This window comes from Calidris pugnax, unplaced genomic scaffold, assembly GCF_001431845.1.
Source record: "Calidris pugnax isolate Ruff unplaced genomic scaffold, ASM143184v1 scaffold102, whole genome shotgun sequence".
Lineage (NCBI taxonomy): Eukaryota > Metazoa > Chordata > Aves > Charadriiformes > Scolopacidae > Calidris > Calidris pugnax.
In genome coordinates this window covers 3,844,119-3,869,175 of record NW_015090846.1, presented here as the reverse complement: position 1 = coordinate 3,869,175, position 25,057 = coordinate 3,844,119, and the positions used below count along the sequence as shown (strand labels likewise).

General features: G+C 40.7%; 1 protein-coding gene across 5 annotated transcripts in view; it reads right to left on the bottom strand.

Annotated features, from left to right (window-relative positions):
• The window catches only part of SEC16A (SEC16 homolog A, endoplasmic reticulum export factor), a 31,480-nt gene that overhangs the window by 5,541 nt on the left and 882 nt on the right, over positions 1 to 25,057 (bottom strand). For 2 of the 5 annotated variants that reach the window (XM_014942912.1, XM_014942914.1), the window contains exons 2-26: positions 17,498 to 21,382; positions 16,777 to 16,922; positions 13,988 to 14,073; positions 12,930 to 13,065; positions 12,002 to 12,200; positions 10,607 to 10,784; positions 9,695 to 9,837; positions 8,912 to 8,973; positions 8,548 to 8,686; positions 8,065 to 8,307; positions 7,657 to 7,754; positions 6,881 to 6,962; positions 6,580 to 6,697; positions 6,225 to 6,336; positions 5,832 to 5,937; positions 5,225 to 5,365; positions 5,001 to 5,114; positions 4,182 to 4,386; positions 3,727 to 3,960; positions 2,966 to 3,054; positions 1,893 to 1,940; positions 1,552 to 1,710; positions 1,226 to 1,303; positions 893 to 949; positions 139 to 250 (exon numbers count right to left, since the gene is read on the bottom strand). In XM_014942912.1, the coding sequence (XP_014798398.1) occupies positions 139 to 250; positions 893 to 949; positions 1,226 to 1,303; positions 1,552 to 1,710; positions 1,893 to 1,940; positions 2,966 to 3,054; positions 3,727 to 3,960; positions 4,182 to 4,386; positions 5,001 to 5,114; positions 5,225 to 5,365; positions 5,832 to 5,937; positions 6,225 to 6,336; positions 6,580 to 6,697; positions 6,881 to 6,962; positions 7,657 to 7,754; positions 8,065 to 8,307; positions 8,548 to 8,686; positions 8,912 to 8,973; positions 9,695 to 9,837; positions 10,607 to 10,784; positions 12,002 to 12,200; positions 12,930 to 13,065; positions 13,988 to 14,073; positions 16,777 to 16,922; positions 17,498 to 21,307 (6,895 nt within the window). In that variant the 5' untranslated portion in view covers positions 21,308 to 21,382. The remainder of the gene's footprint in view (positions 1 to 138; positions 251 to 892; positions 950 to 1,225; positions 1,304 to 1,551; positions 1,711 to 1,892; positions 1,941 to 2,965; positions 3,055 to 3,726; positions 3,961 to 4,181; positions 4,387 to 5,000; positions 5,115 to 5,224; positions 5,366 to 5,831; positions 5,938 to 6,224; positions 6,337 to 6,579; positions 6,698 to 6,880; positions 6,963 to 7,656; positions 7,755 to 8,064; positions 8,308 to 8,547; positions 8,687 to 8,911; positions 8,974 to 9,694; positions 9,838 to 10,606; positions 10,785 to 12,001; positions 12,201 to 12,929; positions 13,066 to 13,987; positions 14,074 to 16,776; positions 16,923 to 17,497; positions 21,383 to 25,057) is intronic. The other 3 variants (XM_014942916.1, XM_014942915.1, XM_014942913.1) reach the window with 3 other exon arrangements.

Sequence of the window (25,057 nt, the reverse complement as noted above, 5' to 3'; positions counted from 1 at the left end):
GTTTGGAAGAGACCCCAAGAACTCACGAGTCCCACCCCAAAAAAAAAAAAAAAACAAACAAAAAAACCCCACACAAACCACCACCCACCACCTAAACACACAACAACAACCACCAAACCAAAAACCATCACCCATTACCTGCTCTTCTGGAGAACATGTTGACAGGAGCACCGGGTGGGCCTCCAGGTGCAGGTGGAGCATTCTGAGGGACTTTAGGGAATCCTGTGGGAGGTGGTGGTGGAGGTTTACTCTGCAGGGAGAACAAAAAAAATCCAACCACATCATTGACAGAGAGTTTTAAACCAAGTATCCATCTCACTTACTTCTTACCTATTACAGAGAATTGGGAATACAGACCCACATCTTGCAGTGCGGACCAATATTCCATACGGTAACTAACATCAAGGCATTTCTACAACCCACCTTTGCTCACTCTAAAAGGAAACATCTATAATGGTGGTTCTTATAATTTATTTGCATTTTGAGACAGATTCTTGAATGGCAAGGATGGACAGGATGTATGATTTTCTTTGTTATATGATACATTACATTTTCAAAACTATAGATCTTCCTACATTTTTCCCCTATATTCTGTTTGCAGCAAATTTATTAACAAACAATTGCCCAGGTGATGTCAACCTCTATGAAAACACAGATAGGACTAAATTTAGAGCAAATTCCCTTGTAAATTCAATTGCAATTAAGGGATCCATACCAGCAACTGAAGATACAAATGATTCCAGAAGGATGTAGACTAAAAGAACATGTAACATCTTAACCCAAATTCAGTAAAACGCAGCTTTTAAGAGCCAATAACAAATTAAAGACAATTGTGTGCCATCAGAGATTTCAGTTTTTCATTTGGAGAAATAATGAGTCCTGAGACTTTTACCTCTTCTTCTGGTTCATCCAGATTAACCCAGCGTTGCTTCTGTTCATCCCAAACGATCTACAAGGAAATCACAGTCAAAGATTAGGAGTTCAAACACAACTGTTAAGCCAAGGAACAAAACAAAATAAAACAAGAAACAACCAAACAAAAAAATACATCGGAAAAAAAAACAGCCAGTAATTTAAAAAAAAAAAAGTCAGTCTTGGAATAAGCATAATCTTGGAAGTTTTAAACACATTTCTTTACTTGTTAAAACAATGCTTTCCTGAATAACAGATGAACCTTTTGAACACAATAAAACATATAAAAGTTTTTGTGATTTAGGGGCCTTACTGATTTGTTCTTGTCATCTGGAAGGTGAGCTTCATTCTTTCCTTTTCCCATCAGCCATCGGAACCAGTTTGCACCACTCTAAAAAAAAAAATAATTCATCCATTCAGTTAATTCTCTCAACACTGTCTTTACAGGCAGATCAAAAGAAACATGGATGCAACAATTCATTTTCTGTTAGGGATTTCAACTCTGAGCCCAGAGTTGCATCTAATAAATAGAAAGAAACAATTTAGCCATGACCTCTTCAATCAGTACCCCAGACCAGGAGTTACCACATTTACTAACAAATCTCTTCTAGCTATAGCTACCTTTCTTATAAATTTTACCTTTCTAGGTGCTGGCTCCTTTTTTACTTCTTTTTTAGTCTCTTTTGCTACAGGAGCAGAGGGAGAAGGAGAGGGCTGTTTTGCTGCAGAGTTGGATCTCTCTCGTCCCACAGAATGAGCCGAGGACTCTGAAGTTGTTCGTGATCTTCGCCCATAGCCCTAAATTACAAATATAGAGGAAAGTATAAAGTTGTCACTGCTGGAGCGATGGATTACATTTCATCTCGCTAAAAAAGTTCCTCCTTTGAAAAGTTAGTAATAGGAAGAGATACAAAAGCACATAGAAATAAACGTAAAGAAGAACAAAGATTTAGGGAATGAACAGCCTGCTGGTGGCATACCATGTGTGCTGAAGACTGAGATGCAGATCTGGATCTTCGTCCTGGTGCCTGGTTAGATACAAAGCCAGGACATGCTTAATACACAAGCAGCTAAATATCTGACACAACATTCACTCCTTATCAAAAATTCCCACACAATTCAAGATACTCGAGCTAGTTATTTGGGAACTTCTATCTCCTCCAACGTGTAGGAGGTGCAGAAAAAGAGCTGGAGTCTGGCCAAGTCATGGTACTATCATGTCACTTGTTCATTAAAAAGTGTTAAATCAGGACACTGCTGTGCAGGCTAAACCGCCCACATGAGGAAAGATCCAAAAATGCTGCACCAAGGAGTGACTCCTGCATTTTTGTTTCCCCTCCAACATTAGGTTGTTCTTCTAATGCTCATATTGCAACTCAAGCATAACAAAATATTTCACTGTTTCTTCTATGGTTAGCTTCTAGCCAAAAAAAATCTCCCCAGCCTTTATCAGTTGCCAAATGTATCACTATTAAAAACGTTTATATTAACTCTGTCAAACAACTGTCACTTCAGGAGACTAAACAAACTTCCAAGGAAATACTAACTTCACTAATATTTAAACAGTGAAAATACTATGTATTTTTAAAGCGGGGTTGGGATTTTGATAAACACCTTCCAACGTTTGCAGTCGTGACCAAATGGTAGTCAGTACTATGCTTTTAGAACTCAGTCACAGATCTGTTCTCAGGGGCCTGCTTCCCTCACTGGCTGATGCATGCTACAAGCTCTTCTGGCTACGAAGGATCATTCTGGGAGATGGGAAAGGAAGGCAGGGAAGAGAAAGATAAATTAAACTCTTCAGACAACAGCCTGATATCGCCCCCAATCCCCTCTTTTTAAAAAAGTAATTATTTTTAGAGAAGAAAATTATGGCTAAAATTTTCTACTAGTTCTTCATTGTTTATTCCACTGAAGGGGAAGGACAGTGGGGAAGAAAAGCTAAGGTTTATGTCTTGCTGAAGAGCAAGACAGAGCCCCAATATGCTCTTGTGCTTGCAAAGATCTGCAATGCAGCCGACCCTCACTGAAGAGATGTATGAAATAAAGATACCATGCTGGCCATTCTGCCGTAGAAATCATCCTCTCTCTGGTCAGGGAAGGAGTTTTGAGAAGGAGGCTCTGGGGCAATTCTCTGCACTCCTTAAAAAAAACAAATTAGATTATGTTAGCAGCAAAGAACACAACAACAACAAAAAAAAGCACCCCCAAACACCAGACCAGCACCTTTAAGGCAAAAATTTTCACTAGTTATGAATTTTGTGCTAGAAAGAACCTGGCCTTTTAAAGAATGTGAACTGCAGTTGCTGTGATTTTTTTTTTTCCTCCTGCATGGGTATTGTGCTTAAATAAATTAACACAGGTCAGAGCAGGCTGAGGGATGCTACCATCAGCATGGAGCAGTTTAAGGCTCTCCACATCTCTAACTCAGCCCTGCCAAACTTGTCCACGTCTGCCCTCACATGTGTCAGGTTCTGCTGACACAGAATTAAAACTTATCAGGGTCCTGGAAGCTGCTGTCCAGAGGCAGAAATCCCTGCCCTTGCAAATAGAACTGCCAATCCCAGGGCACTCAGTGATGACCTGTTTGGGTCTAAATTGTAATCTGCTGAGTCCAACCTCTCCTTTAAACCAAGCCAAGCAAGCAGGACAAATACTGTAACATTCCATAGTTGTTTCTGTTTCATTACATGGTGGTTTTAAGTTTTGTTTCCTTGATTTACTGCTTTCTAAATATTGAGATATTTTGCATTATTCCCCAAGATACTTCATTCCCCTTTTAAGGAAGGAACGCCTTTTACTAAGATCCCTGACCTGTTTCCAGGTTTGTCTGTTCTTCTGACCGTGGTTCAGCTTCTTGTGGTGGCGCTGACCCCAAATACAGCGGTGAGGGCTCAGTTCCATACGGATTTGAAAATCCTGGAGGTGCGAAGCCGGCTCCTGGACCAACAGGCTGAGGAGCCACTGAATAGAAAGGGACACTTCGGGCAGCTTCCTGGTCACCAGGAGGAATCATAGCACCTGACCCATCAAGGACAGCCTGAGGTACTGCAGCACACACACACAAAAAAAAACCAAAACCAACAAAACCAAATTAAGTTATAACTAAACAGAGATTCCAGCGTATGAACCTTTTACCCTATGAATAAAATGATACAACGCAGAAGTGAAATCTCACTGTTTCTACCACCCTCTTAAGTGGTTTCTTATAGCAGAAACCTGAAAGGTTTATTTTCCCTCTGTCAGGAAGAAGGATATGAAACACTAACCTGAAGGCATCAGCTGCACACTTTGCATCTGTTGAGCCATATTGGGTAATAAGGATGCTAATAATGCATTTTCAGCACCTGGACCCATGTCACGGCCAACTCCTGCTCCATCACATTGACTAGCATGGTCTAATTCAGAGCTTGGTGTACTACATGCATATGGTGGTGGGGTGGATCTGTCTGTGTTATAAGCTATTGCACCCTCCTGCACAAAAAAGCAAGATCTTATTAACTGTACCAGACATTAAGTTCATAACCAAGGGAACATACAGCAAAGGAAATCTTAAGAGCAAAAACGGCACACAGGTTAAGTGTTTAGTCAAAAAAATTAGCTGTCAGCCATTAACAGGCCAAGTTCAACCAAAACATTTTTGTTTTGGGTTTGTCTTGTCTTTTTTTTTTTAATTGGAATTTTAATTAATTCAAGCTTCAAATTCCTAACAGAACTCATTAAATAAATGGCAATTATTTCCACTCTTTTTACAATTTAGCTACACTAATTCACACTTTTTTTTTCTTACAGAAGGAGTTATTACAACCTAAAGAGTCTTGCAATTCTCCTTGTATTACAGTACTAAGAAAAGCCTGATCTCATATAATGTACACTGCCCTTTAACTATTCGGTATTGAATCTTAGGGCACTAAAGTGTGGTAAATCCACTTAGATTAAATCATATCATTTGCACGTTATGACATGAATACATGATAAGGCCACTCCTTATGTTTCTGTAATTAGCAGTACAACCAAAACCACTTAAAAATGGGATTTACACTAATCCTTAAAAGAGAATACTTCGTGTTGAAAAGCACATTCTGTACCTTGATCTGTCCATCCACATGTCGAAGCCTTACTAACCATGAAGGCTCAATAAAAGATTCCTGTTCTGGTTTTTCTTTTATTTGTGGGTCAAACAGGCGTAGCTGTGATGACATCTAGAGAAAGAAATCATTGTAAAGTTTAACCATCCAACAAAAGTCAACTTTAGCCACATCTTACCACCTACAACATCAAGCCACAAATACTTAATTCTTCTTTATGTTACCTGGATGAGCTGGCCAATTAGTACAGGGGAATAGTAATGGGGATCTTTAAGGACAGTTCTGGAAATCACTTCACAATAATGGAAAGCCTGAGCAGCCAGTCCCATTTCAGCCAGTCGGCAAGCATAGATGAATTTGAAAACCTATGGAATGCAAGCAGGAGAAATAAACCAAGTGATCAGAACGTTCTTAGACGTATCAAACAAAAGTCAGTCTCTCATTTCAGTTGAAAGCTCAAATATCCCATTATCACACCTATACTAGTCAGGAAAAAAAAAGTTAGGGAAAAAACATTCAATTCTCTTATCCAATGAAAGTTATTTGTTTATCTGCAGCTACCACTAACAAACTCTGCTGGGTTTTTCTTTTCAAATACTGAGTTACAATAACAACATTTAAAATTCAGAAGTTCAGAATGCATAGACGAAAAATGCAAAAAGGAGACTGAAGTGATAGCTTTTTTTTTGTTCCTGTTATCTTGCACTACGTTATCCATTAATATTTCATGTTACAATGCATAAAATATTTGCTATGCTGAATACAGCACTTAAGAGATGAAAACCTTGCATAGAACTTGCCCAAATAAACAAAGATGAAACAGCTCTTCACCTGGAAATTGGGCAAGGAGCCAGGCTGAGTTCCTAGGGACTGTGCATATTCATAGGCTTCTGTTCTTTGAATAGCTTCATTGGTGGCAAACTTCAAAAATGGCAAACTATTTGGGAATGGGAGAGGAAAAATATTATTTAACATTGAGATTATATGCGCCGACAATACAGATCTGTACATCAGAAATAAAATCAAAACCATAGCTCTGTTAGGCACAATATCAATAACTCCTACTCCTCAAACAAGGACAGGGCATCAAATATTTATCTCAAAACCAGCTGTGGCTGGTGATAAGCAGAGCACTGCAATTCAGTCTCTCAAGCCATTAAGCTTTCATTTTTGCATCTAAAAAGTTATGTTTAAAAAAATAAAAGAAAAAAAGGAAAGCCAAACCTATGATTTGATCCAATTAGGACAAGCTTTGTCGTCTTTCTTGTGTAAACTCCAAAACCAACTTGGGCCATAAGGTAACAAAAATGAGCAGCATCCAGCAGGCCTTTAGAAGCTGTGGAGAAATAAGTGACAGAACTCTGGATATTTCCTCACAGTGGCACATGGTAATTCAGTGTCCCCTATTGTTTTGGCTTTGCATTCAAATACCTTCACAATAGAGACACACCCATACAAAAGTCTTCCACTTTACATTTTACACAGCAATTGCTTGTTTTCAAAAAAAATAAGCTGAGTAACGAAAGCTTTCAGAAAGCTTTTCCTTCAGTCATCACCCTGTTTATTCCCCAAGAGTTACCAAGAGTGTCTCCCATGGTAGCAATGGTCCTGGATTCCAAGTCCACATTATTGGTCAAGTTGGATAACACCATTGCTAGATGAGGCCTCCAGTCTCCCCATTTCTCATCTCCACAGCACTAAAATTAGAAGAATTACTTAGTCAAATCAGTGACTGGAGCTCTGCACGGGTTAAGTGTTTCAACCTAAAAAGGACCAAAGTTTATCTGACATTCTAGGAAAAGCACAGGGAAAGATGACTGTTGTGGACAACGCTGCTCGCTGCAGCTACGTCTCTAGCGCAGCTCAGGCTTGAATCTTACCGTGGATGCAGCTGGCATCCTTCCAGACATGAGCTGGTAAACAGTCTGCAGAGGGTCATTAATTGGGAGGCTGTTGGCAAACCTACAGAGACATTACACAGAAAAAACAAAACACAAACGTGGGGTAAGCAGTTAAAAATATACTTGAACACACTCAGCGGCACTTAATCTAGCTTAGTTTAAGAGAAGGAAATGTTATTTGAAAATACTACACTGAATAAGCAATTATCCAGTGTCTAATGTTCAAAAGCAAAACATTAACTGGATCTGCCACTCTGGGAAAAACCTGAGGGTTCTCCCCATGCCAGCTGACTATACCAAGTGCAGGATTTCACCAGCCCAGGGAAGCTGAGAGTTTTCTTATCTCTAGACAAAGCACACGTGAACACATCTGCTTCTTCCAGGCAAGGAGAATGAAGGGTCCTGCAGAGTTTCTTGGCTTTAACCAAGCTGCCAGCTGGTTTTCTGCAGTGTTTTCAAAGCCTGACTAACAGCACCTTTCAAGCAAACCCACAGAGGACACTGTTCAAACACCCCTTAAATAGTGTGAGTGGCTTAGAAAAACTTCTCAGGTTTAAATTTACAGCCAGAAGGGCTCAGAATAAAGAGTAACAAGTGACAACTGAATAGAGAGGTAAAATTAAAGCATAATTCTTGCATGAGCCACTAAGGATAACTCCTGATTTTCACCTTAAGATTTCTGAGCACCAAGTCTCTACCTCGTTAGCAGAACAGACAGTCACACTGTATGTACTAAGCAACAAGCAAAGCAGTACCTGGTCATAACTCTGGCGTGTGTTCTGTTGTCCATTTTGCTGGCAAGTAGCAGAGCATGACCCCACAAACCATGCTTCATGGCAGACTCCAAAGCATCCTAATTAATACAGAAATTAGTTTCCTGGGGATAGCTTAACATACTACTCAGATAAACAACAACTGTACTTTGTGACTGAATGAAAAAATGATTGTTTAGATCAAATACTAACACACAACTATAATTTTGTTTTATATTTTAAACTGTAGGGGACAACATTTCCATACCAGTGCAGTACAGTGCCATGACACTGCAATTATAGACACTGCAAGTTGCAAAAACAATTTTAACTCCTATGTAGAGCTTTAAGATTTGTGAAAAATAAGTAAATAAGACATATAGTATTTGGAACAACAGTATAAGCATTCACCTTCTTGCGGCCATAAAGCAGCAACTCTCTGAATCTCTCTGTTTCTTTCTCAAGACTGTCAATGGCAGTTACAAGACTATCAGTGAGAAATGAGAGCTGAGCTTCACCAGATTCCTCTTCTACTTGTTCCAAAGCCTCATTAGTGAAATCAATCAGATTTGCCTCATTAGGGGACTTCCCAGGAAGCCACACTGTTTTATGATCTCGGAGCAGAAGTTCAGCCAGGTCTGTTCCCACAACAGTCTATATGGGTGGAAAGAAAAAAATAATTTCTGTTATTTCATCATTGCCTTCACTTTATTTGTCACTTCAGTAACAATATATGAATATCAGCACCTCTGAGCACCTGAAGACAAGTGACCAGTTTACCTGTTCTGGGAATCTGTGAATTATTCCAAGTCAAGTCACTATAAGCCCATTACTGTCTTCTACATAAATATCATTTTGTGTCTGAAATATTTTAGGTTAGACAGTGAGACATACCCCATTCTGCCTGCACAACAGTACAATGAAATCCCAAAGCAGACTTGCAGATTCTTTGTCGATTAAATTTTCGTTCTTAAAGCACTGTGTAGCTTTATTTTGTGCAAAATTAATAACATCCACTTTATGGGTGTCATCCCTGCAATAAGAAAAAAAAAGGTTTTGGTAAGATAACTGTAAATATTCAGCTCATTGCGATTAGTGCGAGGAATAAATATAAAGCTCATGTATTATTTAAAGCAGGTGACGAGCCATAAATATTTTGAGTCAGTTCAAATCTCGTAATTTGCAGACAAGTAAGAGTTTGATGAAGAAATGAAATCTGAAAGCATGAAAGTTATTTTTGAAATCTGTAAGAACATACTTAGCAAGAGGACCAGGAAATGCTCTCATCTCTTCTTGCTCTGGAGAATGTTGTAACATAGTCTAAAACACAAATATAAACCATAAGAAACTCTTATAACGATGAATTTTGATTTTTAACAATAAAACCCCCAGACCTCAGCATAGTCTATAGTGTAATTAAGCCTATTGCTCTTAAACAAAATATATATGGTGACTTGCAATCAGCACAATGATAATAAATAGCAAAATCTCCTTCACATGAGAAGGCATCCTGTAGCAAACCAGAAAAGTCTGCCTCACATCTAATTAATAATTTTCCTGACACTGTTCTATTACTTGTGTACAACTCTACTTCCTTCTAGTGATATTTTACCTATGAATTCTAAGTCCTTCCATATACTTTCCATTACTAGAGTACTGCATTTCTTTGTAGAAGCATAAGAATGCAAATATATCCATGATGATAAGCAGTGCTTAGCCCTGCAGAGAACGTATGAGGACAATGCTGTCTCTATGAACAGCAACACATTAGAAAAATCAACACAAATCCAGCCCTTCTAGGATTTAAGGATTTTACCTGAAAAATAAGGAGCTGGATGATCTGATTGTCACCACACCATCTCTCAGAGGAAAAGAATTTTTAAAGTTACTGTTGTACTTACAGATAAATACAAAGACACATATGTTGATTGACATACTACAAAAACCCAAAGTCAGGAAGTTATAGATCCAAGTTCCCTACTCCCCTTCCAAAAGAAAGGCCTGTATTCCACCAACTCCTTTTTTTTCTTTCAAACTTTACCTCCATACTGTGTATTTCAACCAGAGCTGGCTGTCCCTCTGAAGGCAGGTTTGGCAGTGCTTTTATTAAGTAGCCCCCAGGACCAAACCTAGCACAGATATGAGGCACTGAAAATTTCTCAGGCGTTGAGGGCCTTAAAGGTGCTGAAATGGGAAGAAAAGATAAAGTAAGAACAAGTAACCTGTCTTGCAGCTAAATAAACTTGCTGATGTATTTATCCAATTCAGTAATCCTGCAGCACTAGTGGAAAAAACCCTGCCATTCAATCTGGCTAAACTTTATAAGCAACAATTAATCAGTTCCATTGTAGTCCCAAAGATCTTCTGAACAAAGATCAACAAGAACAAAACCAGACTATTGAACTTTAAAATCCACTCATTTTTATAACCCAGGGGCTTTAATGGTTTGTATCAGAACACATTTCTGTGATCTCTGTCCAAATATATGATGCACCTTCAAAGAGCTAATGTTATACTTCAACACACTCTGGAAAAGCTTTTCCAGAGAAAACAGTGTTTTGTTCCAAAAAAGTAAGAAAAATTAATGGAAAAATCTGAAGTTTTAAGTTAAACTTTAATCATTCCCCATGAAGCACAAGCAGTGTAGTTAAAAATCTATCTAAATAGACCTTTAGAAATGGAGGGATGCGGTATTTAATAGCAAACACTGCCTAGCTACTACTGCTCTGTGATATACCCAGGTTTCAGTAAGCAAGTTATCCTTACACTGTAAAGGAAACAAAACTAACTTTGTGCGTACATTGTAAAACAGTGTATTTTTTTCCTTTTAACAGGCTTAATGAATCTCAGGCATCTCACACACCGCAAATACTAACAGAAGTGCAAACTACTACCCATAGACAACCTCACAAGCCCAGTGCCTTCCCTCTTCCTTCCCCAGCGGCGCCAATACCTTGTTCTACAGCTGACCATCCGGCGTCAGTGGGGTAGCCATACTCTGTAAAAGGCTGTTGTCCATCAAAGTTAGGAGCATATCCGCCATATGGATAGTCTGCGTGGAGCGACACTGCCTGCGCAGTAGTTTCATAGGCATTAGCCGTTAGATCGTGATTACTTCTATACAGCTGGCTCTAAACAGATCATATTAGTAATGGTTAGCAGAGAGCATGAGTTACACGAAGCAATACTGCAGGCGTGACTCCAGAAGGTGAGCACTACCCCTGGCTTTGATTCTCTCTCGAAAACCAGGCTTACTGCTTCACTGCATTTGAAAAAGCTTACCCTGCAAGGCCCCTGCAGGAAGAGGCTACAGAAGATATATCATATATATCTTATACAGAAGATATATCATATACATATATCATATCATATACATATATACTTATATATATATCACATACAGAAGATACATACAGAATTAATATCTCTCAGTGCTTTCACTACCATTTGATCTGTTCACATCCAAGTATGTTCAGTTCTCTCAAGACAGAACATCTATGTGCTCGTGTGAAGAATAATGTTATAAACTGAGTTACAGGTTCAAGTGTTTCTATATCAGCAACTAAGGATCAGAATCAGTGTCCACCTCTGCTGTAACACTTCCCCAGAAAATCTCAACTGACCAATCCTGATGAATGCCTAAATGAATTCAGGTGCCTAAAGATTAATGCCTAAATGATCTCCAATACTACTTGCAATATTCCTAAATGAATTGGAGTTCAGACTGGAAACCACCTGAACTTCCAAGAAACATGATGAACCAACACACGAGACTACAGGTAAAATGACACATTCCACTAGCAAAGGCTGTACCTCAAAAATTAGCCAAATATTCTGTGTTGTTCAAGTATTTGTACTTATGGCACAAATAGATGAGTAGTCAGTTAGATTCGGGTTGTGCATTTGAAGTCAAAGTAGCACCATACAAACATAGAGTTAGTCTTTTAACAGATCTCAAGTTCAGTAATAGCATTCATGCTTGTGATGAGAAAAAATGACCTAATGCTGAAAGCCAGACACATTATCAACTCCAGCCAAGCACAGTAAGGGCAAAGTTCTCACAAACAGCAAATGGATTCAGTAGAGGAAGTTTTCCATTTCTGCGTGTGTGGCAACTTGCACAGCTGAGTGCTGATTTTGGTTAAAGTTCTCTTGACAACTATGATTAATATTAAGTTCAAAACTATATAACAGAACAGCCTTAACTTACAGAATAAAAGTTTTCAAAATACATATGCCACAAGCTAAACCCAGAAATAGTATTTCCATATTTATAATGCTCCACCCACCCCAATACAAAGACCCAACTCAGCTGCAAGAATACTTGATGTGACCCTTTGAAACTCACTTGTTGAGAGCGAGAGCTGAAACTGCTCTGGCGACTGTGGACGCTGCGGGAGCTGCGGAGACTGTGACCAGAGTGTTCACTGTGGACACTGCGTCTATCGAATTCATCGCCGTAAGGATCTCTGTGGGGTTCAGATTCATCATCAAAACTTCCAGTAAAACGAGGGTCATATCTCCAGTTATCATCATACCGGTCATGTCTGAAGAAGAAATGAACATACAAGCAAAATGAATAAAGGCACCCATATCCTTGAGGGAAGTGACTTCACTGCAGAACCATCAGGAAAAAACTGTACTTAATTTTAGAAGAGCTTTTAGATTATTTCCTAGATTGAGATTTTTATTACAGTAAGGAAACTGGCATTTCTTCACGAAGTTCATCCAGAACATTCCCAGAGAATCCACAGAACATTCAGCTGATCTGAAAACAAGTCCTACTGCCTTGAATCCTTTTCTTAAAGGGTGACATTACAGCTCATCTTTTTTCCTCAATGACCTAAGTCAAAGCTACCAGAAGGTCCAGCAACATAAATGTGTAATCCTGCATTTTAACAGTCTGTTGCAGGACGCACCTGCATTCCTAGAGAATACTGAGAGGATTTTACTTACAAAGCTGCACAATACCCTGAAATTCTGATGCCTATACAACTATCACAACAGTTCATACATTTTTAAGGCTTTGGGGTAGATCTTCAGCAAACAAAGCAGTGTCTCTGTCTGTGCACAAACAAAGCCTCAGCCTCTGTCTTAACACTCACTGCCGTAACTTAATTTTCTGGCTATGGGGAGCTCAGCCCTGAAGAAATCAATACCAGATTCTCCTCCTTTGCTCAGACACACACAAGTTCTCTGATTGTCATCAGCACCCAGACCCATGCTGGCCAACATCTGGAAAGAGCATGGAGAGAACACGGGTTGAAGGGACAAACCTGTTGCTGTACGAATAAGCTTCTCTCTTCTGGTAAGGGTTGTGTTCAGCATCATACCAATACCTCTGATCATAACTCCTAGGATCTCTGTATCTGGGGTCGTACGCCGAGGAGTAACGCTCCCAGCGACTTGGATCTTTGGAAAATAAAAAAGAAATGGTATAGATACTGGAAGCCTTTGCCTATAACCTTTTTTTACTCCTTTAATTACATGCTGATTTCGTCCTGAAGCATATAGCAAAACCAAAACAATGGAATTCAAACTACATAAATATTTCTATTCATTTTTAGTTAAAAAAACTCAAACAAAAAAACAACTGGAAAAAAATATCACTCTCAGAGAAACTTGGTTATTATAGTTAGCTAAATACACTCAAAGGGACAGTGTTTACTATCAGACAGACAGGTCTTCAACTTTAAAACTCGATCATAATGTAATAACAACTCAAGAAATATTAACAGAATCTTTATGATCAGTCTTCAGAGCGTCTCAGGATGTGCAAACATGTTGCTTAAAATCCTTCCAGGCACTATACAAGCAACTATCCTCAGATTACCAATGCCAGTACAGCTCTGTGAGCATTCAGGTAATTATGGACAAAGCCAAATTCTAGTCCTGGCTCAATTTCTGTTTACACCCACCTAAAATCTACTTTAGAAGTCTCCCTGCAGGTTACACACCAAGGATACACCCCAGTGAATAACAGGCTTGCAACACATTGAAGAAAACTATTCTGTAGACTTACAATGGTGTGCTTTCACAATGGAAAGGCAAATTGAAGGCTGGGAGTGAGGAAAAAACAATTTAGTTTCTATTTACTACTTCTACTGAATAAAAAACGTACAGGAAGGATGACACAGTATTGAGAACTGAACTGGGCCCAAAGATCAATTTTCAGCAAGTATAACTTTATTCTTGCTGGTCGTGGAAAGGATATGAGTTATTAACATGGAAAAATATAATAATTCTCTGATCTAGAAACTCCTTTTCCCCATAAATCTTTGTTTAAACCTGCAATTTTCTATAGAAAAATTCAGATTTCATTTGGACACCTTACCTCCATAATCATAAGAGTTCGGGTAATAGCCTGGATAATAATCACTCCATCCACTTTTTGAATAATAATCTTCAGCATACCCTTGCCTGAAAAAAAAGTGCACAGGTATAAATAGTTATTAATCCTCCTTCAATCTCTTCTAAAATCAGCAGGAGATAGAAAAAACTGTACGTCACAATGTAGTGTTTCATATTTAAAATAATGCATCTACAGGAAATCAAGGAATCATAAAATTAAGACTTTAGAAACCAATATATCTAAATGTTTTCAATGTAACTAAGTTGTTGTGTGCCATAAAAAGCTGACAGCCCTTTCTATACAATAGTTTAGTGATTTTTGTAAACTGTGTTGGTGATAAATTGTTTATAAATAATTAAACTTATCACAAAAACTACTGCTATAATTAGCATCCTTTGAGCTGTCTCAACATAGCAGTCAGTAACTTAACAAGTAATGAAATAATTGCTCCCTCTAGTTTAATGGCATTTTGCTATCTTATGATGATGAAGAGGACTATGGTCTGGAGAAGAGGTCATGAAAACAGGTCAGGACATGAACTAGCACCCTCCCAGGTAACTCTGAACAGAGGGTTTCAGCCTCTAGGGCTGCCATTATTGCATCTATCAGCAGTGTTAAATACAGGCAGTGAAGAAACAAACCCAAAGCGCTCTACACCTTTCTTTGGGTACCTGGCCAAGGAACTCAACACTGTATGGCCTTGTTCAACCTGGAGCTGATGCTGATCTGTGGCTGGCAGGAACACAGAACGCTCACGTTGCAGGGCCAGCACCCCCCTAATGCCAATGCTTTATTCTCATTCTGCACTCAGGCCGTTTCTCGATCTCAGCTTTTCAGCAGATACAGCAATGCTTTGAGCGTTAGCAGATCCTTACACTTCATACTTCAGTGATTAAATGAGATAGCATTGGGATGCAATTGTAACACAGCACATCACCACACAACTAATTCCAGGCATGTTCTAGTTTATTACCCTTCTCAATAGGCTTGGATGGAGAGCAGCGTGTAGGAAAGGCTTGTTTTTCATTAGAGCAAGTAAACAGAGAGGACTAAACAGAAGAAAATACTCATTTACAAACCCCATGTTAGAATATTGATTGTCCAAATGAACAGAACAAGTAAGAGAACCTAACTAAAACCAACACGTCAAAGTAAGAGTCAGTACATATGCATACAAGGTAATTAGAATACTTTTGATGGAAAAAGATGTAGCCATTATTTGAAAAATCATGAACCTTTATTATATGACATTTTTAGGACAATTTCTGGAGAAAAAAAAGCTAGAAGGTGACTGTTAGATGAAAAAATGTAGAGTCTATATATGTATATACATGTACATATACGAGTATGTGTATACATGTATGTTTATATCTATACATGTATATATACACACGTATATACAACTCACAAACACACATACATATACGTACACACACAGGAGGCAAATATATTTAATCCCCAGATGGAACGATGGGAACTTTCATGCTCCTCTACAACTGATCACACAAGTGATAACACAAACTCCAAAGCAGCCAGGCAAGTCCCTCCCTGGAGCAGGTGGGAAGTTTGCTAACACAGCACCTGCCTCTGCAGAGGAGGAGAGCTGATCTTATCAGATCAGGTTTATCCGCCCAACCAATCTTCTCAGCCTCCTGCAGGAAAATGTTATTCCCCTCCCCAAGCAGAGTTTACAAAGCTGCATCATCAATACTGGCAGATTAAGGGCAAGTTTCAGACATGCTATCGCACTGACTTTGCTACTCTTATGCTCTGCTGCCCTGCAGTTCCACACCACAGTCCACATCTGACTGCACCTCACACCTCACTGCCAGAGCTACTCGTAACAAGCTTTGATCTGCCCAATGGCACCTGTAGGAATTTCAACCTCTTATGAAAATAGCATGTAAAAGTACACACCAGGAAGTGCTACTAGGGGTTATTATCTCATTACAAGATCTCACAGTGCAGTGATATTCACTTAAGATGATGATAAAACTTATCACATGCAGCTGCAGCCGCTGTTTTGTACTCCTCAAGGCCAATATCCACCTCCTATAACCTGCTGGAGGTGGTAAGCAAAATTTCATGTTTTCAATTTGCAGACCACTCCATGAGTGAACTAACAACAACAGACAAATGCTACAAAGGGCAGCACACCCACCAGATAGTGGAACAGTAACCTTTTGTCATTCATTTGAAGTTCTTCCCCCACCTCTCTCTCTCTCTCTCCAAGGAGAGAAGGGAGAGAAAAGACACTTATGAGTTTAGAAGAAACTAAACTACTTTAATAAAATATTCATAAAATAATAAAAAGAAAATAGTGCCACACGTACTGCTATGCTTGCAAATTAAATCCCAGACCAATGTGCTAAAGTGCCATTTATTAACAGAACTAGAGGCCACTGCTTAAGCACTAGCCAGAAACGAAACTACTATTGATTAACCAACCCGTGGCCTGCTCTTTGACAGCACACGTGAAAAAAGAGCTAACCTCAGCACCGAGTCCATCGCAGTGACCTCCTGCCTGGCAGAAATGCCAACAACCACCCAGAGAACTGAATGAAAGGAGCCATAAAGCTTTAGCAACAGAAAAGACTGTGGAATTGTATCCCTTTTCAGACGTTGCATTTGATACTGCCCGTTCCTATGGCAGCACACAATGAGTTTTTGAACTTCCTCACCGCGGCTTATGCTACCAAACTTCAACAGGCATCATTACACTCACTGCCTCAGGGTGTTCCAGATCTTTACTCAATTTAGGAATTGCATACCTAGAAGGTGGCCTGTCAGAGCAGTGACTTGCTCTGGAACTGGGACGTTCAGGCTCAGGATACCGGTAGCTCCCAGGCTCCATATAAGCAGTGCCGGTGTTATCATAGTGTCTGTACCGCGGGTCATACTGTCCGTAGCTATCCTCCTAGAGGAGAGATTGACAGGTAAGTAAGAGGCTTCCCACCTCTAAGAATAAACCTTTAAAACCAAATAAATCACCATACACACAACAACTGTGATACCTGGAGAGATACAGATCAATAAACCACAATACAGCTTTCCATAACTGTTGTGGGAGGTTATATTCGAGTCTATTAATATCCTAAACTTAAGAAAAAAACCCACATTAGGTCTGGACTAAAGGCAGTTCAACCCCTACGCTGGGCACTCTGCTAAACCATCAGTAATTCAGGCAGCAGATGGGAACCAAATTTGAACACCTGGTCAGCTAAAACAGTTATAACTGCCAACTTTTTCCAAAGAACCAAATCAATTGCTATCAGCTGATATCTGTGCCAACTGGAACTAGCAGTTACTTTAAGTTTTTATAATCTTTGTAATGTCAGTTTTGTTACTGCTATCTGGACTTTCCCTACAATTAAATGGTTAACATGAATGCTATGCTGAATGTTGATCATGACAACTGTTTAAACTCATCATTCAAAGATGAAAATTACTAATACATTCCAAGGCGGGAGGAAGGGAAAAATAAAAACTTACCATGTAATAAAGCTGGGCTGCTGTTCTGGGGTCTGCAGGAGGGTAAGGTGGTGGATACGGAGGCTGGTAAGCATCATAAGGGTGTCTATAGTAGTAGTAAGGGTTCTGGGGTGGACCAAAGGCATCCTGAGAAGTCTGAGGCAGGGATGGACGCTGCAGGTCTTGTTGCACACTTGGTGTGACCGACTGACTGGTGGCAGTTGAAGGTGCTGCAGAAGTTGGAGCACCCGATGGTTGTCCAGATGCTGTTTGCTTATCGGGACTGGTCTCATCGTACCTTGGTGTCAGCTGTGCTGAGCTTGCCTCTTGGGGACCCACAGGTGGAGGATGGTTACTCAGCACCTGGTTCTCACACTGCTGTGATGCTGGCACAGCTTTAGTCCCTGTGGCAACCTGGTAGTTGGAAGGAACTGAGGACTGCCCAGCAGATGTTGGTTGTTGCATTTGAGCTGCTTGCATTTGTGGCTGAGGTGGCAATGCTCCCTGTGCTGCTCTGTCCGAGACAGCCTGATGCTGTACATCTTTTGTCACCTGTTGATAGAAATGTTGTTTGTCATGCATCTCGGGACCCACCTGACCAGCACTACCAGCTGACTGGTGAGGATATACTGGACCACCAGCAAGTGACTGATTATGCACCTGTACAGAATTACTTGCACTGGTTTTCTCCAACATCCGTGATACCGTGAAGTCAAGCACTCCAGCAGCTTCTTCTTTGCTATTTGAGTGATTTGCAGAATTATTAGCCTGTACTATGGAATTACCAGGGGGTACTAGTGCACTTGCACTTCCACTGGGGAGATTTGTCCCAGGAGAAATGGATGAGTTAGACCCTGGCTTGCTAGCAAATTCAGGCACAAAATTTTCCATGTTAACATTCTTTTGCCCTTCTGGAGCCAAATTAAGAGGAGTTTTCATAAGCAAGTTTGCAGGCTGATTAGAAGCAGTATCAGAGGAATTAACAGGGCTCTGTAATAAATTATGCTTTAACAGATTAGCATTTGGAAGTGCATTAACTAATAGAGATCCAACTTGCATTGCAGGTAATGGCACATTTTCCCCAGAAATGATCCCACCAGCATGTGAAGTTTGGGGACCCATTGCAGGCTTGTCCCCAACCCCAGAGTCCTTCATTGGCTGATTGTTTTCATTGCTGCTGAGCTGATTAGATAGAGAAATAGAAAAATTAATTGGCTGAGCCAAGTTATAGCTTTGATTAGGCTGAGCAATCAGGATAGGCTGATTTTGCAAAGACTCTGTAGGTGGAGAAGACAACAAACTTGCATAACCAGAACTTGCCTGAGACTGAAGTGCCTCCTCTTCTCCCATTTTGGGAGGATTCTCAAGATTTTCAGAAGTTATATTTCCATCTTGGGAAAGCTGCACAGGAATAGTTCCTGGTTTACTTGGCTGCTGATTAGACAGGCCTTCTTCTGGTGGCTGAATGACTTCTACAGTTTGTTTGGCAGGTACATACACTGCAGGAGCAGCAGGAGCTAGAAGAACATTTCCTCCAAAATTTGGTAACTCATTATGAGCCCACAAAGTTGTTGCTGGGCTATCACACTTCTTAACTGCTCCCTGAGCTCTTGTTGAGGACCTTCTCTCAGATACTGATTGTATGTTTTCCACAACAGGTCCAGAGTGCAACATATTTCCAGCTTCACCAGTGACTGCAAGAGGCAGTGGGTGTACCTGAGGCATGAAAATAGTTTCCAGATTATCTGGTGGCTGTTCAAGGTTGCCTGGAGACGCAGCTGGTACAGCTGTATTCTTCTTGATATTCTTTTGGTTTGAGTGGTTCTCTCTTAATTCGACCACCATCTTTGCTTGGTCAATCTCTGCAGGTTTTATACCAACTCCATGGGACCTCACAGGTTCAAAAGAACTATTTGCACTCGTCTGAAATACTCCTGTAGGCTTAGGAGGACTTGGAGTTGGAGGCTGGGATAGATTACCATGGTAGTTCTTGCCCAGGTTTAGCTCACTTGAATCTCCTCCCAAAGGAGAAGAGTCAATCTGTTTAAAGAAGCTAGCAGAAGATTCTTCATCAGGCTTCCCACTTTCTTGCTGAATAAATGTACCGACTTGCTCTTGAGGTCTCGCTGAGCTGGAAGCACTCCTGTGGCTAATGTTGCTATAGTTTGAAGACACACTATCTGGTCGGACAGGATGAGGTAACGAATCAGGTGCCTCCAAATTTGGTCCTCCTTCAGCATGGCTCATAACAGCATTCTTTGGAAGCATCTGACCTGGAAAGGATCCATATCTGTAGAGATCAGGACCAGCAGCAGGGGACGAAGCGCTGATGTTCTGTGGTTCACTTGGCAGCACTTCTTGATTCTGAATGCACTCCAGGTTCTCAACGTTTTCATACTGCGGCCCACCATTCCCAGACAGATCACCTACACGTGCCTTGTCATCACTAACAAACATAGAGTGCTTGGCAGCCTGTGGCTCCTGCTGACTTACAATTTTAGGAAAGTACTGGACATCCATTCCTTTTTGTACCATCTCATTGGCTGAACCTGTCCCAAACTGTGCCTGAGAGAGAACATTAGTTGCAACCCGTGGAGGATGCATTGGCTGGTGATATGAGGATGCTGAATTTGGCCGATAAGCATCAAACTCTGTTTTCTCAGCTACGTAATTTTTTTCAGATGACAGTATTTCTTCATTTTCTGCCTCATCCCCTTTGAAAAACATGGAGAGAGTTCCTGAATCTCGATCTGTGGGAACAGGTCTATTTGATGTTTCCGACATATCTGGAGGCTGATTTTGGGGGTTATTTTCCTGAGCCGTGGGAATGACAAAACTGGAGTCTTGCAATGGTGGCTGTGGGTAAAACTGTTCCTGGTATGGTTGATTTAACCAAGCGTTAGGCATTTCTGTGTTCTGCCTGAACACATTTCCAGGCTGGATGCTGTTCATGTGATGACTGCTATTTGCAGAGCCGTTACTCCCATTCTTTTCACAACCAACGGCTAAAGGCGCTTGCACGATATTCTGTGGAATACCTTGGTGTACAGGACCCTGCTGTAAATTTGTCTGTGGAGGAGGATGAGAAGTGCTAACAGAAGACTGAGAAATGTTATGAACGTCCATCTGAGAAGACGGCTCAGGATAGGGCACAAAATTTCGAACTGGAGACTGCAGGTTACCTTGAACAGGCCTCCACTGAGACACAGGCTGCTGAGGAGGTGGAGGGAAGAGTGCGGTCGCAGCGGGTCCTGAAGGAACATCATTTGGATCTCTACTAACATCTTGTCTCCCGCCAGGTTTGTTTGCTGCAGACACCATTCCAGGATGAGCACTGAAAGAATTTTCAACTGCTGCTCCTGCATTATAATGCAATGGTACTGCAGGGCCGCGGAGTCCGAGATCTGCATTGGGATGCACTTCTGGAGAACTATTGATAACGTATCCTGGGGACGGTGAAGGAATCGGAACATTAGAAAACGTATTGGTATTTATTCCTGGTTGAGATACAGGAGCTGCTAAGGATGTATGCTGTCCATGAGGATTGTCCCCTGCACGTGATGAGGAAGTATGCATAACGGCTGGCTGCGGAAACGCCGCTGGGGAGGAACTTTGCATAACCAATGCATTGCCCTTGGATGGATTATCTAAAGGGGAACCCTGGGGAGTTTGTCTGCCAAATGCAAAAGGGTCTGTCACAGGCTGCACTGGGGCAGCTGTTGCATTTGCTCGTTTACTGAGCGAGCTGTTTCTCCAGTACATGTTCCGAGCGATCCCCGCAGGAGGTGGAGCTGCCGCTCCTGCTGGAACAGGCTGTGGAGGCTGCTGCATGATGGCCTTCGAGCAGGGTCAGAGGCCAGACGAAAAACTAGCAGTGGATGCTGTGGACAGATTCCTTCTTCTACCCTGTCAAGGCAAAAAAGATGACAAGTCAGTTCCCTTCCTCACAATACATGCAGCACCAAAGCAATTTTTAGTTTACAAACATAATTACTCAAAGAACTTAAAGTGGAAAACATCTCTCTGTTTTCCAGAATGCATAAGAAATTTGCACGTAACGTTGTATTTCTAAATCCAAGTCCAGTATTAATGAAGTTTAATGCTGTGTGGTAACAATGCACATTATTTAACAACTGTATGAACAACTGGCTCCATGTAAGAGTAACTAAACACAGTTCAATCCTGCACAAATGTTAAAATCTCGGACTGCTAGAGCACCAATGTTACTATGGTGTTACATTTCCCCTAATTTGTTTGAAGCAGAAGTATGCATCATAGACAAGACACAGCAGCAGTCAGCCTACAACATGCCCTGCAAGCACTAGGGCGAGCTCAATTCTATGATAAAGAGTCAAGAAATTATCATCTAACTCTAATTCAGTTAGAGACAATCTCCAGCGCTGTCGCTCCATGTGAATGGACCTTTTTACAGGTAAGATGAGAAGCGTCTCAAGAAAGAATTCAGCAGATGTTACTCCCCTCAACAGAACACAGCCCATTTTTGTTTCAATAAAGAAAACATTGTGTAGGACAGTAGCGTGACTTATTTTGAGAAAGGCAACCGGGTTTTCATCACAAATATTCTCTCTTCTAGATGAATGCTGCATAACAGTAAAACTGCATGTAAGAATACAAAACACAAGCACCTCCATCCACCAATTAATTAATCAATGTTCTTGCTTTAACACTAGTGGGATTCTGGCATACTATCAGAGTTATAGCTGTATTCCAGGGTGGAAAGGACGGGCACAGAAGCGTTCCAACATTGGCAGCAAGGACTCCAAACAATACCAACAAAGGTTGTGCAATTTTTAGTTGCTTAGAATTTTTTTTTTTTTTAAGATTCAGCATCTTCTCAGCAAAAGTAAAAAAATGGGAAGCCAGAGAAGTCAAACGTTAGTACTCAAACCAAAATTTTAATAACTATAAAGAAGTTCAAATGCAAAACACTTTTGGTTAACAAAAATACATACTGAGTGAACACTGTGTAACTACATGTATTTAATAAAGATTTATAAATAAAAAAATCCAACAAAAAGCATACTGACTGACATCACAGCATGACCTATACAGACATTATTGGACATCAGTACAATTTATCCTAGGGAAAAATCTCTTCTACTCATCCCTGCAGAATCCAACAGTCCTGTGTATAATCCAGGTCCCTCTTTGAAAGAGCCTGAAGTACCAGCCATATCTGGCCATACATTTCCCAGCCATATCTTATATTAAGACCTTGCAAATTTGTTAAAATTTGTGTTCTGTTAAAACAGGAAAGAAGACCAGAAACTAGCTTCAACAGAAAAAACATTAAATAGGAAGCTTCATCAGTTTCATGCATTACTTGAATTTGCCTTCAACATTCTTTTTAAAAGCACAGCTGCCTGTCGAATTCCTATCAAGGAACACTTATAAAAAGCTTTTAGTGCTTGGCAATCTTTTCTCCTAATATGCTAGGGAGGTGAAGGTTTTCCAGCTGGCCATGCTCACTGCCAGCCATGCTACCAGGAAACCCTGCCTTGACATCCTCCTCAGTTTCCACATGCTTAAGAAATGCCAGCCTGCTCTGGACATCCCCATTTATATTTCATCATCTTCTTTACTGCAGTAACTAACTGCAAAAACTCTCCTCTCCCCTCCAAATAAACTAGTGTTTTTATGCAACATACTGTGAAGCGGGGAGGAAAAAAAGCTGATTCAAACATTTGCCAAGACAGTTCCCGCCTGGAAAGCACCAACTTAACTGAATAAAACGTTGATATCTGCCTAAAAGTTCTGTTCTTAATTGAAAAGTTGTTTCTGAAATACAACTGAGCACAGAAGCCAGTTGTTGTTACAATTTAAATAACCACTTCCAAATTTCTAACGCGGACGTCACTCTTTACAGCATCTTATCTGGTGTACACAAAGGAAAAAAATCCTCATACTTTACCACATTTTTCTAACAACCAGTGCCAATAATTAACTAATTAAAATAAGTGTAGATTCCTACTTTAAAGCGCTGGCTCGCCATTCCTATAACAAGATCCCTAATGTGACATTACAGAAGTTCAATACGAGGGTATCAGATTCCTTACAGAAGGAAAGTTAATATTAACAGACTGCACACAGTAGTAAAAGCAGGCAAGATTTGAAGAATTAAGTCCAAATAAAATGAACGTGCCCGTGTCAGGTAATTTAAACAGAAGATATCAACTCGGTGATACTGACCTTCCCTGCCCCCATTCCAGCATTAACAGAAATGCTGATTTTAAGAAATTTATAAATGAGAAAGAACTATGTAAGTTAAGAGCAATCCATCTTGGCTTTATCTAGCTGGGAAATTCTTAACTTTCAGCAGGTTTATTAGCAGATAATGCAGAGCAGCCTGCTAAACATTAGTCACCAGAAATAACAATTGCAGAAGGTGTTTCCAGACATGCCAAGAAAATGTGACTGAAGATGAAAAAAAAAAAAAGATTAAAACTACCCTCTGGACAAGACCATCAATAAATTTCACCTGACAAGCTCTATAGCCATGATTAGTTTTAAATTCCTCTGTGAAAATTTATCTACACGAAGGAATAATTTATTTGGGGGGAATTAATTTAATCCTATCTCCAAGGGACGTAAGCTAAATAAATTACTCTTAAACAAGAATAAGTATGCCCACAAAGCAGGTTACAGAGTACTCATATTAATTCTTATGTATTTCTATACATATACACTCGTGCGTGCCTGTATATACACACACGTTTGCACACACTTGCACCAAACAAGAAGTAACATATTCACATACATAGATTCCCAACAAGGAGAACAAAGTGAATAAAAAAACCCACTACAAACCTAAAGACAAGAATAGCTAGAAAATAAGGTCTGCAGGTTTAAAAATCAGTATCTGGGACACTAGCTTTTCAGATTTTTTTTCTATATAGAGAGCTGCACATGTTTGGATAGTGCTCAGACTGAATAAATTCCGTGTGCTTAGCACTGTAATACCTTCCCACCGGCTTTTGCATAAGTAGCAACCCCAGTTACAAATGTTATTCAGCAAAAAGAGCTCCTTGCAAATCAAAAGCACAGACTTTTAATACAATTGATAGACAAGGGCAGCATAAAACGTTCCCCACTTGTTTTGCAAAGGGGACTGACTACCAGGCCAGGGCACCGGCAGGTCCTGAGCGCTCTCAGGCTCCTGAGTCAGCACCAGTTGCTGCCCCAATAAAGCGCAGACCTATGACACCTGACAACTCGAAAAAACCACCCTGAGTTACAACAAGTATCGTGTCTCCTCAAAGGAAACGCACAATAACGAGGACCCCGGCGACACTTTTGGCCGCCGGATCTCTTCTTCTCTCCGCCCCCACCGCACCAAATCCTACCGGGAACGCCTGCAGCCAGCGCGCCCGCCCCCCCGCCGCACCGGAGGCGACCCACAACAACCCAAACCCCTCCGGAGAGCCGCCTCGGCAGCACCGCCTTATCCCTTCGCCCCACCCCGGGGGGCAGCGGCGGTCTCCCGGGCCTGCCAGCGACCCGCCGCATCCCTACCCCACGGCCCACCCGCGCTGAGGCACGGCGGCGCCGGCCAGCGCCAGC